The sequence below is a fragment of the Xyrauchen texanus genome, chromosome 36 (genome assembly GCF_025860055.1).
Source record: "Xyrauchen texanus isolate HMW12.3.18 chromosome 36, RBS_HiC_50CHRs, whole genome shotgun sequence".
NCBI lineage: Eukaryota > Metazoa > Chordata > Actinopteri > Cypriniformes > Catostomidae > Xyrauchen > Xyrauchen texanus.
The window spans coordinates 23,983,149-24,000,375 of record NC_068311.1 but is presented as its reverse complement, the minus strand read 5'-3'; the positions used below and the strand labels follow the sequence as shown (position 1 = coordinate 24,000,375).

Genomic DNA, 17,227 nt, shown 5'->3' with positions numbered 1-17,227 from the left:
AAGCAATTTGGAAAATTCCAGAAAATGATGTCAAGCCTTTAGACAATTAGCCAATTAGCTTCTGATTGGAGGTGTACCTGTGGATGTATTTTAAGGCCTACTATCAAACTCAGTTCCTCTTTGTTTGACATCATGTGAAAATCAAAAGAAATCAGAACAAGTCTGGTTCTTACTTGGGAGCAATTTACAAATAGGTAGACAGGTATATATATCCACAATAAAGCAAACCCTATAGCGACATAACCTGAAAGGCTGCTCAGCAAGGAAGAAGCCACTGCTCCAAACCCGCCATAAAAAAGCCAGACTGCAGGTTGCAAGTGCACAGGGGTACAAAGATCTTACTTTTTGGAGAAATTTTCTCTGGTCTAATGAAACACCATTTTTTTGGCCATAATGACCATTGTTATGTTTGGAGGAAAAAGGGTGAGGCTTGCAAGCCGAAGATCACCATCCCAACTGTGAAGCATGGGGGTGGCAGCATCATGTTGTGGGGTGCTTTGCTGCAGGAGGGAGTTTTTGCTCACAAAAGAGATGGCATCTTAAGGAAGGAAAATGATGTGGATATATTGAAGCAACATCTCAAGACATCAGCCAGGAAGTTAAAGCAAAGGAACATTGACACCAAGCATACCTCCAAAGTTGTGGCAAAATGGCTTAAGGAAACAAAGTGAAGGCATTGGAGTGGCCATCACAAAGCCCTGACCTCAATCTTAAATAAATTTGTGGGCAGAACTAAAAATGCATGTGCGAGCAAGGTCTCCAAACCTGACTCAGTTACACCAGTTCTGTCTGGAAGAATGGGCCAAAATTCCAGCAACTTATTGTGAGATGCTTGTGGAAGGCTACCCAAAATTCAAGTTAAACAATTTAAAGGCAATGCTACGAAATACTAACAAATTGTATGTAAACTTCTGACCCACTGGGAATGTGATTAAAAAAATACAAATAAATAATAAATCATTCTCTCTACTATTATTCTGATATTTCACATTCTTTAAATAAATTAGTGATCCTAACTGACCTAAGACAGGGAATGTTTTCTACGATTAAATGTCAGGAATTGTGAAAAACTTGTTTTAAGTTTGTTTAGATATTTTTTTACTGGAAAACAAGACTAAAATACTGATTATGACTATATGTCTTTATAGTGTATTTAAAAGGTCATGTGACTTGGTCACTTTGGCTTTGGTGTGAATGTAGCCTTTGAGGTGAATGGTCTCTCAGTTAATGTTATTTCAAAAAGAAAAACAGTCGAAACTGAGTCAGTGTTTTTAATTCAATCAGTGTTTGGTTTTGTTGCTCAGGGCAGCTGAACAAATTATGGCAGCAAAACTGACATTTCACAATGACTGCTTCAGCTGTAATTCATAATTGATCTTGCCTTTGTTCTCTTGAAAATCCATGTAGAGTCTCACAATAATCCCATTTTTCTGAAGAGACTGAAGCCACTCTGACACACTCCTACCTCAGCAAACGTTTCAGATTACTGGAAAAGTTTCAGATTACTGGCATCATCCAATTTTAATGTGAATTTGTAGAGTTGGGGTAATCAATACAATTCATTTCCTGATTATACCAAGGCCCATTTTTCCTATTTTGTTTTCTGATGTTCATTATTTATGAATCTTGTTGTACAGTATCCTCTAGGTTTAATATCAATAACTCATTATGTAATATACAGAAGCCCAAAAAGTAATATGACACTTAGTTCACAATTAAACATGTTTGAATGCATTTGCATTAGATGAAAAATATCGAAGCAAGTGGTGTCTGCAAATAAATTATGCTTTTATGAGCAAATTTTGCAATTACTTTCAACCAAATGTGGCTTAGGTGTTCAAATGTTTTGGTAGCACTGCATAATTCATCCTGACCATTTTTTCCTTTTTTTCATTTGTATTTATTTCTTGTTTCCTCTGTTTAATTCTGTTCTTTTCTCTTTCTTGGCTTCTTCAGTGGAGCCAAAAGTCTATGTGTCTCCTGGCTCCTTGACCCTGACGGATGGAGATGGTGAAACTCTGGTGGCCACATGTACAGCTGAAAGGGGTCGCCCAGCAGCAGAGGTGTTCTGGGAATCAGGCCTGTTGGGTCGCACAGAGGTCATTGCACAGAAGGAGTCTGATGGCACCTCCACCACTTCAGTGCACTACGTGTGGGCCCCCACCCGTGACGAGTTTAACCACGCCCTCAGCTGCATTGTTCGTCATCCGGCACTATCCACGGAATTCCGCATTCCCTATCGGCTCAATGTGCTTTGTAAGTGTGAATGTAAACTGCTTTCATCAAAGGTCCCCTTGTAGAAGAATTGTTCTCCTGTTGCCACCTCTGTCTTGTTTTGTATTTAGATTTAGTGTTCCCACTCTCCACAGACAGTGAAAACCTGTAAATATCGGGAAATAAAAAAATTCAATTTACAGACCTTGAAAAGGCCATTCTCATTGAAAGCTCTTTGCACTAAAAAAGCTAGATAAAGCAGCACGAATAAAACAATGAATAGAAAAAAATGGATAGTTCACCAAGCATTTAAATTCCCTCATAATTTTCTCACCCTCATACCATGCCATATGTGTATGAGTTTCTTTCTTCTGCTGAACACAAACGTAGATTTTTTGAAGAATATCTCAGCTCTGTAGGTCAATACAATCCAAGTGAATCGCTCATGAGCTCACTTTTGTGACTCTCAAACTCTCATAAAACATCAGTATAGGAGTCATTGTAACATCTTAATCCTAAATATGCTTTCCTTTGTCATCTTGAACTGTTGGCTGCTGTCTGTTTGTACAGAGCGCTTCTTAATGGAAGTTCTTTAAGAAATATTGATCTGAGCACAACAAGGGCAGCTACAAGAGCGGAAACACAAGTGGGAGAGGTCCATACTGACAGAGGGAGGCTTTAGTACTCAATAAATAACAGTATGCCCTCCAAAGTGTTTAAAAGTGAGAAAACTGCTTTTAAGCCTGAAAACCCCATTCATATGTCAATACTAATTATTTCATTAAAGTTGGCACGAAATGAAAATTCACCCTATCTATTTTCTACATGCATGTTATTGATCTTATTGCTAACAATTCATCCATGCATATATTTTACTTGAATAAAACATTTTGGACCTCGTAATCTTTAATCAAAATGTAATAACTCGAACTTCCGACAGTGTAACGTATGCAAGACTTCTCCGATCATTTAGTTTACACTTCCTGGTAACGTATGCAGGACTTCTCCAATCATTTAGTCAGCTTAAACCCTCCCCCTTTCTTATAAATACCACAACCTTGCGTAGAGTTGAACGAAGCTTCAATCGCATGTTGGTGAAGATGGCAAGGTGTTTGTTTGTCTGTTTTCCTTCTAAACTCTCATTCCTTAACCCTAACTTCCTTGGTTACGGGTCAGCTGGCTTGAATTTACATTTCGAATGAGGAGGAATTACGGTGAATTTGCGGTTGTGTTTGAGAAATTTCACTCCTGAATTGCTGAGGTGATCACTAATGAATATAACGCTTCGGATGTTTATATTCTTGAATGTAGTTATCTTGGGATAAAGAGCACAAGTACGTTTTTTTCCCTGTGTATTTAGTGTATTTTGATTCAAAACGATAAAATATCGTTATCTTTTACTCACTGGTTTTTCAGCGGCTACAGCCTTATTACATCTAGTTAAAAAGGGCATAATAGTAAATACAGTAAGCAAAGACTGCGATGTGCTTGTGCATTTATGTTGTCAGTTTGATCATTAATGTGTTGAGATCGCTGCTTAATTTCACATATAACCAGCTCTGACTTGAGCAGCACGGTTTAGGGGTGTGTGTGTGTCCTCTGCAAACTCGCATTCAGATCTGCCTCCGCTCCGCTATGCAATGCCCATATTTTCACAATTCAACCAACAACCAATGAATAAAAATGTTTTTGTTTTACTCAGAAATACGTCACAATTCGGAAGTCTGTCGCAACTTACATTGAAGGATTTTACATGGCAACTAGCCCAAAAGTTGAGTGGGGGGGTGTTCGCTGTCCTATTCTGCATATTGCATCACCATTTTGTGGTCCGTTCTGCATAATGCAGTGGCTCATTTTAGCTTATCGTGGCCCATTCAGTACGTTTCGCGGCCGACCCACCAGCCCGCTTCGCTCTAACGGTGGCCAGTCCGCCCCTGATCGGCCCCAAAGTGCGTTGGCCCACTGTGAAAATGCCAGTATGCCAGATTACCAGTCCATCTTGTCCACTGCGTCTTCAGTGGCTCTGATGCCGGGAGTACATGAAGACTCTTATTTTCACTTTTACAGCCAACAACAGAACAATTATGATGAATCTGAGACATTATTCTTCTCACTGTATCTGCTACAGCGGGGAAAGAAATGTCAGACTGTGTGTAAATCACTCAGGGGAGGAGGGTGGAGACCGTCACCAGTCGTGGGCGAGGCCTGCTCTAACGTGACATCACTTTAGAGCAGAAACGTAAACCGTTCATTTTGACACACTGTTTTTGATTAATAGAAAAATAAGAGGAGTGGGTGGACTTTTAACATTGTAGGGTGGTTGTGTACACACACTGCCGACTCACGTTTATGTACAAACACCAATTTTGCATAATATGTCCCCTTTAAATGTGTCATTTCGTACAGTTATTTAAAAAATTATATATTTTCTTGAGGTCCACTTATAATGTTAATCAAGGTTTTTGCAGTCTTATTTAACAGTCATTTTTGTCTTCCTTGCCTACAAGTTTTGGCAGACTTTCCGTCTTTATTTAGGAATAATATTATCTATCCTACTTGCTCCTTATTTCCTCATCGACTGAGTGTCTTAAAACTGAATGGGCCTTGTTAATGTGTAAAATGTGGGCTGTCACCATGTATCCATCTCAGTTCAGAATTAAATATTTTGTAGCTTATTTTCAACTGAGGAGAAAGTTCTGGAAGTTTCAGTATTATATATTTATATGATATAAACCCTTTAACCCTTGAATGGTCTTAACGATCAAGTCCACTGTTGATCTCAGTGGGTCAAATTGACCCAGCTCAGTTCAAAACCCAAATAATTGTTTTATCATCTATAACTAAAGTTTTATAATCTTTCACTAATTTGCATATGTAGCAAAAAAATAATTAGAAAAAGCTAATTAGATCAGGAGTTGGAAAACCTGGCATCCACTCAAACATTTGCAAGAAGCATCTGCTGGTGTGGACCATGCCTCACAAAAGAGATCTCAGAAGACCTACGATCAAGAATTGTTGTTTTGTATAAAGCTGAAAAGGGTTAAAAATGTATCACAAAATGAATAGAATTCTTCTGTCCACAGTTAGACAAACTGTCTATAAATGGAGACAATTTAGTTCTGTGGCTACTCTCCCTAGAATTGGCTGACCAGCCAATATGACTCAAAGGACACACCACAGAATGCTCAATGAGGTAAAGAAGAACCCTAGAGTGACAGCTAAAGACAAGAAGGAATCACTGGAACTGGTGAACATCTCTGTTCATGAGTCTACTATACAGAAAACATTAAACAGGCATGGTGTTCATGGCAGGACACCACAAAGGAAACTGCTGCTTTCCAACAAAAACATTGGTGTGTCTTTACACTCCACAATGCTACTGGGAATATGTTTGGTAAACTGATGAAACTAAGTTGGAATTTTTTGGGAAAAACATGCAGCACTATGTATGGTGTATAATATCATGACAATGTTTTTTATAGCTTTGCAATACATACATGCAATTTAAAAATAGATAAATTACATTGCCAGATTCGGAACACCTCTATCGAGGATGTCATGAAGTTACAATTTAAGTTAAAGTTAAGCTGATGTAAATCTGTTTTAATGGTTAAAACGGGTCAAATTGACCTGTAAGTCCATTCAAGGGTTAAAGGCAAAGTTGACTGCTTTATGCATAAGTTTAAAACATTTGGACTTATTGAGGAGTTCAGGTATATGCAGATACTGTGGTTTGTATTGTTCAGTAAGTAAGTTGAGCACTGCCCATGTTGATAAGAATTTGATCATGTTGTTTTGTATAGACTGCTGGGGTTGGATCTCAGCGCTCTCAGTTTCACTCCTGGATCTTTCTTCCATATCACACTTGAGTTTATTTTCTCAGCCCCAGCTAAGCCTCAGTATCCTGATGTTTCTGTTTAATTGAGTTAGCCAATCACATCCCCCTTGCAGTCTCTGGGACCGTACAGTATTGTTTTCATTATGGCATTTTCAGGTTTCTGTGTTATTGTTGCATTGTGTCTTGATAAAAACATTAATGTAACAAAACAAAAAAAGACAGTAGGAGCTCAACAGCCCCAGTTCACTTTCAGAAAGGACATTATGCAAAATATGTTCAGTGGAAGAAAGTCAAACATGTTTGAAACGACATAAGGGTGAATAAGTTATGACAGTTTACATTTTGGGTTTGAACACTTTTGCCAAGCTCAAAATATTCTTTAAGCCATGTAATATTCCGATGTTTTAGTCAAATGGAACAATTGTCTAAATTATGTTACAGTTGCTCCAGATGTTATGGTGTTGGGTCAGGAGGAGGTGTGGTATGTGGGACAAGAAAATGTAAAGCTGGACTGTAGAGCCAGCGCCAACCCACCTGCTAATTTCTTCCTCTGGACCAGGTATGTGCTTTCAGCTATACTAAAGTTTGCTACATCTAATGTTTGTAGATACCATGTCCATCATCCTTCAAATACGATGAGAAGACTAAAGATTCCCTGACCAAAAGTATGTTTGAATTTCAACTTTGTACTAAAGTACAAGATCAGGGTGTTACAAAGGGGAAAGTAAGATATCTATAGATTTGCCTGGTATTATGGAATATATGTATAGATGATCCAGCAGATTTAGTTGCCATTATAGGTCAGGGGTTGTTAAAAATGGTACTTCATGTGAAAAATGTTACATATTTGAACACTTGTAGGGCCAAAATGGCTTTGTTTACATTAATAGACCAATTGGCATTTTTTGGCATGTCCAGATAAAATCTGTTTAGCTTTTTGGAGTCTGAAAAGGGAAACTAAAATCATCAAAAATCAATCAAATTTGATCTGATTCAGATGCCTAAAATCATTCAATCCAATCCAATCCACAAAAAGATCATTCTGAGACACCTTCAAATGTGGTTTGAAATATATTTGAATTTTCTAATTGGGTTTTTGAAAATATGTTATTCAGTCGTTCAGAAATCAAGACCTTTTTTTGCCTGAACAGATGGATAAAATTGAATCACTTGCAAAATGCAGTGATAGTGCAGTGATAGACAGTGATAGCAGAGAGTTAGTCCTTAAGATTGGATTAAAAAATAATAAAAATAATTGTGTGCTATGTAAACAAAGTCTGTGTGAACTGTTGAGATTCTGTGTCACCTCATTCTGTATCATGTTCCTATGAGCAAGGCACCTGCAGAAAAAACAGCAACCTTGTCAACAAGTTTTAAACTGACCGTCCTGTCTTCTGTCATCCCCTAGGCTGGATGCACCAATGCCTGCAGGTGTGGACACATCTAATGACAGCCTAGTGTTTACTCGTCCTGTAGAGCAGAGTGACTCTGGACAATACAGGTGTGAAGTTCAGAACGATATTGGGCAGCGCTTTCAGGATGTGAGCCTCTTGGTATTAGGTGAGAGATCTCTTGTAACCTTAGCAGTTCACAGATGCCAGTGATGATGTTAACTCCATTGATGGCTGAAGTTTAATGGAGGAACTTTAGGTGATAGATTATGTTGTGACATTCTAACCTTCAGACAACATTCATACATATCCACACTCAGTTTTTATTTTCTCATGTGAGGAATTGAGAAACAACCAACCAAAAATACACCAAGTTGGCAATTTGGTTGAACAGTAGTGTTTTTTATTTGGGGGAGACTGGGGCTTGTTGTCACAAGGGCTATATCTCAGTAACCATAAGGTGAAAAGTCCAATTACATAAATGAGTGATTTCTCTAACAGTGGTTTCGATGTTGTTTTGAAACGCCTAGTTGAAGGTCCCTCTTTAACTAGTTTAACTTTTGAGAATTCTTAAAAACATAAATTTTTGAAAACTTCTATATCCAATTATATTTAACAAGTGAACATAATAAAACCACAAAATCATACATTCAGGCAAGTGCGGCAGTTAACTATATTATTACAGTACATTTTAACCCAAATGTTCTCAGAACAAAGGCGTTTTTATAAATGTCAGGTTGGGGCAAATTGTCAAATGTTTTTTAAATGGGACCCACTTTCTATTAAGTGTCTTTCAAATTCACAATTGCTGCTTCTGAGGTTGAGGCACGTTTAGGGGTTAGGATTGGGTTTGAGTTAAGGTTAGGTTAGGGTTAATAGTGAAACTACAGATATCATTAATTGCATGTACTTTCAATGTAAGTATAATGCAACAACATGTATTTGCATATTAAGTACATTGTATGAAATGCTTAATTTTTTTAAAAACATAGTAGTTAAATACACCTAATATAAAATGGGTCCTTTCAAGGTTATAAACGTATACAGTTTATTATTTACAATATTTGTTGTCCAAAACAATGGTTTGATAATTTGAAAATTTATACTTTTAATTTTTTATATAGTTTTATACTTCAATTGTTTCATAATTGTTTTACAGTTTAGATTTAGCGGTAAAGCCTAATATATGTTTTAATGAAAGGTTCCATTATGCTTTCATTCAACATGACATTGTGTCGTAAAAGGTCAACTAGCCCCATTGTCTTCCTTTTTATTATTATTCTTAAACACACTGTACAATATGGTTACTGTTAGAGCTCATTTTGTTTTCTTTTTTTTTTTTTTTACTTTTGAAAATTCTTTCCAGCTGGATGTCCACAGTGTGTTGAAAGTTTTCTCCTTGCATGTGCATGACAACATGCAACCTTTTTTTTTTCACAATTTATACAATCTCTCAATTCATAAGTGTTTTTACAAATCATCTTTTATTAAAATTATAGTCATGGACAAAGCAACTCCTTTGTGAAATAATTCACAGGATCTTTTGCTGTGTTTTTTATTGTGTTGTCTTATAAACAAGTGCGTGTTTGACTTTATCTAAATGTTCTGTTGATGAATATGTGCATTTGTGAATCCCTTACTGAAAACTGTTTATATGATGCTTTTTTGAGTTTTGGCTAAACACAGCAAACAGTCCACACTCGACCCGGGATGTTTCTGGAATGATGTAAATAAAGTTTGTATCAATGCTCACACAATTTGTTCCATTCAACCAGCTATTTGCTGTTGTGCTTTTTATTAGGCGTTTGGACATCGGGCCTTTCCACCGGCCAGTGTTATTATCATAATGTAACCTAAATGACAATATTTCCATTAAAGCTATTCTATGGAATTCTGGACTCTCTATCAAGATATGTTGAAACATAGTGAAACATAAAATTGCAAGTTACTTGCGGAGGAACACAGTTTTTTTTTTAATGCAAGTTTTTCTTCGACACTGCTCTTCTGCGTGTATTAACTTGATGGATAAATGTATAATCATGGCTGTCTGTTATCACTATATCTGATCGGATCTGACTGGCTACACCAAGAGTTAGTGAAAGTAAGAAGAAAGTCCTGTTGTCTAAGCAATTAAGTAGGAATTCGTAGCTGCACCTTTTTTTTATTTTTTTTATTCTCCTCAATTTGGAATGGCCAATTCCCAATGCGCTCTAAGTCCTCTTGGTGGCGTAGTGACTCGCCTCAATCTGTGTGGCAGAGTACGAATCTCAGTTGCCTCCACGTCTGAGACATCAATCTGCGCATCTTATCACGTGGCTTGTTGAGTGCGTTACCGCGGAGACCTTTTTCCGTGGCATCCATGCACAACTCACCACTTGCCCCACCGAGAGCAAGAACCACACATTATGGAGACCACAAGGAGGTTACCCCATGTGACTCTACCCTCCCTAGCAACTGGGCCAATTTGGTTGCTTAGGAGACCTGGCTTGAGTCACTCAGTACACTCTGGTTCGAACTTGCGACTCCAGGGGTGGTAGTCAGCATCAATAGTCGCTGAGCTACCCAGGCCCCCAGCTGCACCTTCTTTTCTTTGTTTATTGACATGGCATAAACAAGCAAGGACGAATGACCAAAGCCTGAAATGTCCTGCTAAATCGAACCCGATAGCTCTGAATGTAAAATCATTATTGTAGGCTTATAGTGACTTGAATATGGTTACGTATATGAATACGACCATTGTGGGGTTTTCAAAGGTCGATGGTGATACCGATATCTAGAGAGCAGGATGGCCAATAGAAATACAGATAAACACAATACAATTTAACAACAGCAAATTACATGTACACAAAATTTATAAAGTAAAACAAACACATATTTTATGTAATATCTACAAAAATTAGCAAAAAGTTGAAAAGGAAAAACCTTGAAAACAAAAAGTTGAATATCCATTAACAAATCTATTGGTAGATTTTAAAATGAACACAAGGGGAAGTTAACACTTCTGGTAATCTTTCAAGCGAACATGTTTATTGGATGGTGACATTAATTGCTAAATGGTCAAATATCGACCGATTAATCTGCCTGGCCCATATACTGGTCTATCACTAGTTTTAAACACAGATATGTTCAGTATGGGTGGGCGATATACCGGTAGACGCGATAAACCAGTAGAATTGACAATCGATATACATTTTGGATTATCGTCTCTATTGCGGTTAAATGTGCACTTCATTCTATTCACTTTACATGTACGTGCTGCGGTACACATTCTGTTGGAGAAATAGAGGAGGAATGTGGAGCTGCTTCACGTGAGACTGCAAGAATTGAAGAAAAAGGGTTTCTCAGATACTGAAAATTCTTCAGTGGCCACCCCAGTGAAATTTCTGACAGACTAAGAAAATTCACTGAGATTCATCTTGTATTCTAAATATGCTTCTTATCTGACATGCACAGCGGCGTTTCACATGATTGTCACGCATGCTATCTCTGGAGCATGCAAGTGCTCCATGCTCCTGAGTTTTTTTTTTTTGTTTTTTTTAAGTCAAACAGCTCAAATGGCGAGAGAGAAATGGCCTGACAATCTAACCAACACTAATGAGGAAAACAGCTAAATGTTTTCATGCGGCAACAATGATGTGCCATGCGGGTCTTTAAAATTACACAAACACAAACTAAACTATCATCACCCTTAAAAAAATTCAGGAAATAAAAAGAAATGTAATAAAATTCGAAAAAAGAAAAACTAAATAAAAAAATTTAGAACCATGCCTCAGAAAAATAAACACTATCGGGCCAGTGCGAGCCAGGACTATCAACCAGGTCAGCCTGGGCCAATAGCCTCAAGCTGCGAGACCAAAATTGATCCGCATTCCCACCATATGGCCAATAGCTCAAGAGTTACCATAAAACTTGCCTGTGACAGGGCGGAGGGCGGGGCCGGGGGGTGATTCTACACACCCATTCCCTTATCAGGCTAATCAAGCCTCCGAGATGGATAAAGGCCGACTGCGGAAGGTGGTGCAGGAGAGAGATTGTTTACGGCAGCTGACCGTTGTGTGTTTATGCTTGTGTCTTTGTGTTTTGGTTTATTTCTACATTAATTAAACTATTATTTATATTGTCAAGCCGGTTCTCGCCTCCTCCTTTCCATTAATCCCTTTGCACTGCCCTTAATAAGTCCCCCTAGTGCCAACTTCATCAACGAGGTATCAGACTTTGGAGACGAAATGAACACAGATTTGTATTGTGTCCCCAATTATTTTTATTTTTGTTTCCGAACCTGTACTGTTGTGCGCTGGATACACAACCTGGCAAGTTCGGCGACAATATATTTAATCAAACCTTTGTTTCTGTAGATGCCCCCAACCTGACAATTCACATTTTCATCAGCCCATATATTCAGAAGAGCCCTGATTTCATCTGCTGACCAGTACTGATGATTTTCAATTCTCCGATGATCTGTTGAGTTAAGCTGGTAGCTAGATATGAAAGATTGGGAAATGAGTATCTTGGTGCTGAAATCTCTGACCTGACTCAGTGAATCTCTGCCTTTGACGTTGACCCCACCTTAATCCCCAGTTGACCTTCTTTAACACAAGGGTAGTCGGTGGGCCAGGGCGCTTGGCTGTTGATGAAGTCCCGGAAGTGACAGTGGGATAGGAACTGGCCCTGGCACGCACTAGCATGCCATCATTTGGCCAGATAGTTGAAACTACTGTGGCCCTTGTTACCTGAATTTGCAGTTGAGTTAGATTTAGTATTTTGGTTTGTAATGGCAAATTCTCTCCTTTTTATCTTGAATGATAACCTTTAAATAACCACCAACCTATAAAAATACTTTTTCGTTATGAGTAAAACAGCATATTATGATGCAAACAGCAAATCTCTTGCAGAATGATTATTCTGTTAGATATAATGGTGAGTTGATATTATATGGGGCACTGTATAGTTATATCTGTCTTCTTATATTTTCATGTTTGCCCTCTCCCTTTCAGAGCCGCCATCTACCACTGCAGTCCCCACCACCACCAAGACCATCCTGCCTGACACCAGTGTAACCATCACTGCTCCTATCAAGCATCATGCTCACTTCACCTCCCCGACTCAGGCTCCTTCACCAGATAGCAGCCTGGGAACCATTGTAGGTGGCGCTGTTGGTGGGATCTTGGTCCTGGTGTTGCTTATGGCATTGGTGGGAGTTTTCTACATGCGTCAGAGGAGAACATTTAGAGGAGACTACTACACCAAACAATACATAGGCCCATCCGACATGCAGAAAGAGTCACAACTGGACGTACTTGAACCCCATGAGCTGCAGGACGTTTACGGTGATGACTCAGGCAATGGCAGCCAGGACTTGAAGCCCAAACCCGATGGAGGCATTATCTATCCCGATTATGCCAATGACCATAAAGACATTGAGGGCTGGGGTGACAATCTTAGCCTTCAGAGAGAAGGCACGTATTATTCTGACCAACACAACCATCACAACGTAAACCCAAGCGGGCCTCCGCTAAACAATGGCTCTCTTTACCTGCAGGACGACTGCTATGACAACGGCACAGACAGCGATTATGTGTCCCATGTAGATGGATCTGTGATTTCACGCAGGGAATGGTATGTTTGAAAACAAAGCTGGGGAACATTACTGGACAACAATAATTTAAAAAACAATGGAGAAAGTATTATTTAACTCAGAAAAGTGTGAGAAAGTGTACATTGTTAACAAAAATGTAACCTTCTAGCTCAGTTTTTGATTTTATCCTTACGTTTTGTACGTAGCGAACGGCTGTAATTTACTGCAAATCTGTTTAGAATGGGATTTCATTCAGTGGACTGCTGTGAGACTTCGGGACGTAAAGGGAGAGGTTTACATGGTTTATGATCACAGGGTGGACTTACACAAAGAAAACAAATCTGCTAAAATTAAGCTGCACTCTGTGCGTAACCATTCCAGTTACCACATTGCACATGACTGTTAGCTTTAAAACCAGGTGCAGCATAAATTTGGTTCTTTCCACTCTGTTTTTTAAGATTTATTTGACTTCTCCATTAATAGGAGCAAAGTGTCACTTTAGTTTCATATTAAGACACATTTACTGAGTTTGAAAGTCTTGTGTTTTTACTGCAGGGAAAATGCTGTGTATGTGTAACATATATATATATATATATATATATATATATATATATATATATATATATATATATATATATATATATACGAATAAACAGCAAAAATTATTTCTTAATCAGAATGTATTATTGTTTTATGGTTAAAACATCTAAACATTCTTAAAGCAAGATAAATTAACTTGAGAAGTAAAATTGTGTAAGATATGTTTATTATTGGTTCTCAATTGGTAATTTTTTGTTTTGTTTTGTTTAATTAAACGTTTTGTTTTGTTTTGTTTTACTTTTGTTTTGTGTTTTGTTCTGTTTTGTTTTACTTTTGGTTTGTTTTGTTTTTGTGTTTTGTTCTGTTTTGTTTTACTTTTGGTTTGTTTTGTTTTTGTGTTTTGTTCTGTTTTGTTTTACTTTTGGTTTGTTTTGTGTTTTGTTCTGTTTTGTTTTACTTTTGGTTTGTTTAGTTTTTGTGTTTTGTTTTACTTTTGGTTTGTTTTGTGTTTTGTTCTGTTTTGTTTTACTTTTGGTTTGTTTAGTTTTTGTGTTTTGTTTTACTTTTGGTTTGTTTTGTGTTTTGTTCTGTTTTGTTTTACTTTTGGTTTGTTTAGTTTTTGTGTTTTGTTTTACTTTTGGTTTGTTTTGTGTTTTGTTCTGTTTTGTTTTACTTTTGGTTTGTTTAGTTTTTGTGTTTTGTTTTACTTTTGGTTTGTTTAGTTTTTGTGTTTTGTTTTACTTTTGGTTTGTTTTGTGTTTTGTTCTGTTTTGTTTTTACTTTTGGTTTGTTTTAGTGTTCTGTGTTTTGTTTTACTTTTGGTTTGTTTTGTGTTTTGTTCTGTTTTGTTTTACTTTTGGTTTGTTTAGTTTTTGTGTTTTGTTTTACTTTTGGTTTGTTTTGTCTTTGTGTTTTGTTTTGTTTTTTATTCCTAAATAAAACCTAATTTAGAAAAGTGTATCCTTAAAACAAGAGAACTATTTGCCAGTTGGTAAAGAAAAAAAAAATATTCTTATTATAAGTAATAAGTATATTACTTATATAATATACAATAATAATATATAATAATACTTATTATCGTACACAAATTTGCTTCTCAATTAAATGTATTAAATGCAATTAAGACATTTTATATTTTATGGCAAATAAGTTAAACATATTGATTAAGAAAATGATTTTTTTGCGTTGTAGAACTATACTGCAAGTTTCACTTAACACATGCATTTTATTTTTAACCCAGCTGGTCTATATTGTCTCATATTTCAACACACACCCTTCTTATAGCATATCTCTTTTCATAACTGAACAAGTTAGTGAGCAATCAGAGTAGTCCTGAAAGAACGGTTTAATGTGGCTGTGTTGATGTCCTGTCATAAGGGGCGAATGGGGGTTAACGATTACATAGACAGATCAAAAGGACCACGGTCTGCCCCTGAGGTTTCAACGAAGCCTTGTGGCATTTGCCAATTTAGTGCACTCCTTTTAATTTTGTGCTGATTTCTTTTTTTCTCTCCCTTTACCCACCCTTGCTACTCATACACTCCTTGTGCGAGACATCCAGATTTCCTAGAATAAACTGTCTGGCAGTACATCTGCTGTGTGTGCTTCCTTTAGCATGCTGCACCTCAAAGATCGAACTTTGTAATTAATATTTTCTGCCCTCCTCCAAACAGACCTTATTTTATTTGATCTCAGAGATGTACTGAGCATCTGTTTGCAAGCACGCAAGGTTGTTTTTCTTTCTAGGTCTCAATGGTCAGGCGCTGCATGCCTGTTGAAAAAGATACGGCAGTTGCTATTTCTTTGATTCATTGTTCATAAATCCACAGCACTGTTTCTACAGCTGTGCTCCTGTCTATATTAAGTTTTCCAACATATTGCTTTGTTTCTCTTCTTTAGACTGTATCACTAACAATTAACATAATTGTTAAAAAAGCCATATCTGTAGCACGAGTTAGAGTTTAACTTTTCAATAAATCTTCATTGCCTTTTGTTGTCATTTAGTCCAGAATGTGTTCATGAAACACATGAAACACAATAAATATGTTGTTTTCAGACATGTCAGACTATTGCATGCATATCCATGTAATGATTAAGTTGCAGAAACTGGTGAAAACTGAGTGAAAGTGGACACAGTTTGGTTTCAGTGTTTCTTTTTTTATTATAAAGTATATATTAACAAGCATAGTGCCTTTGGCTGAACAAATATGCATCAGATTTTTGTCAATATTTAATGAAGACACACTTTGTTCACAAAGTGTTATCTGTTTTTGACATTTATTGTTTGTTGGAATTTATTTTTCTTATGTTTTATTTGCCATTTAATGTTCAAAAGCACCTGAAATGAAAATGTATAACATTAGCACCTTTGAGTGTTAGGTTGGACAGCTGCAGGACATATATTATAATTTTTTTGTTTGTAAATATTCTGGTGGGAGATATTTGTCTATGGAATAAACATATTTTTATATGAGGCTAGACAACATTGTGCGGATAATGTTCACACTTTATTCCAATGTGCTTTTTCCTCTCATGTTCCTTTATGTGTATATATATATATATAGTTCTCAGGAGTTTGAAAGATTATTTTGTGCATATTAGAGGTATACGAATGATTGATGGCTTGAATGATTTAGAAAATAAGGGACAGAGGTTGCTTTTTTTATTGCCTTCTAGTTTATAATAATAAAAAAAAATTATTTGAACATGTTAGTATGCTTGTGATTTAGACCATGTGGCATAAGACACTAATGCGGTAAAATCTTGAATACCATGTATGCACTTTGATCCATCCTGGCCATTATTTCTATTTGATAAGGCCACTGAAATGAAGATGCTCTTTGAAGTAGTTCTTGAAAAGAAATAGTTCTCCTGAAAATGAAAATACTCATTGTTTATCATTTATGTTGTTCCAAACATAATGGATTTGATTCTAAAAACGTTGTCATTAAAGTACAATAAGAGTAGTCTATATGACTTGTGAACTATTTTCCAAGTGTTCTGAAGCCATACGATAGCTGATAATCTGCTTTTAAATCTCATTTGTGCTGCTGTTCAATTCAAAGCATTCAAATGGATTGCATTACGCTGGTAGTGAGACATGTGAGAACAAATTATGTTTGATTTTAAACCTGGTGCGATTAATCTTAAATTCTTCCTTTTCCTTACTCAAAGCTATTGTATGGCTTTAGAAGACATGTTAAATAGCACACTAATCGTATGTACAGTTTATGTGATATTTCAATTTTGCTTCTGGTAAACAGAAGAATTTGCTTTACAAACCCATTCACTTATATGGAAAAGGTTAGCCTAGACATTCTTCAAAACTTGTCCTTTTTTATGTTCCACAGGAAAAAAGATTAGAAGTCATATGGTTTGGGGCAACATGAGGGTGAGTAAATAATGAAAGAATTTTCGTTTTGGGGTGAACTATTCCTTTTAAACCTTCCAACAAGAAGCTGTCAGTGGCAGAAATGCAAAAATTATCAGTTTTCAAACAGATTCCAGAAAACTACTTCTCCCATCTTCAGTTGGCTGTACAAACTGATAGTCCCACCCCAAACTCTCACCATTGGTTGAGCCATTGTTGCTGTGTTAGGCTTGATGGGTCGCTCAACAAACAGAGGAATGTTTTAATAGCATCACAAAGCTCCACTTTTAATTTTAGGT

General features: G+C 36.8%; 1 protein-coding gene across 1 annotated transcript in view; it reads left to right on the top strand.

Moving 5' to 3' along the window:
- Positions 1-13,570, top strand: part of LOC127630155 (nectin-3-like protein) — a 59,133-nt gene extending 45,563 nt beyond the window's left edge. The window contains exons 3-6 of the mRNA XM_052107618.1: positions 1,957-2,256; positions 6,494-6,611; positions 7,461-7,612; positions 12,438-13,570. Coding sequence (XP_051963578.1) covers positions 1,957-2,256; positions 6,494-6,611; positions 7,461-7,612; positions 12,438-13,069 — 1,202 coding nt within the window. The 3' untranslated portion in view covers positions 13,070-13,570. The remainder of the gene's footprint in view (positions 1-1,956; positions 2,257-6,493; positions 6,612-7,460; positions 7,613-12,437) is intronic.
- Positions 13,571-17,227: the final 3,657 nt, after the last annotated feature.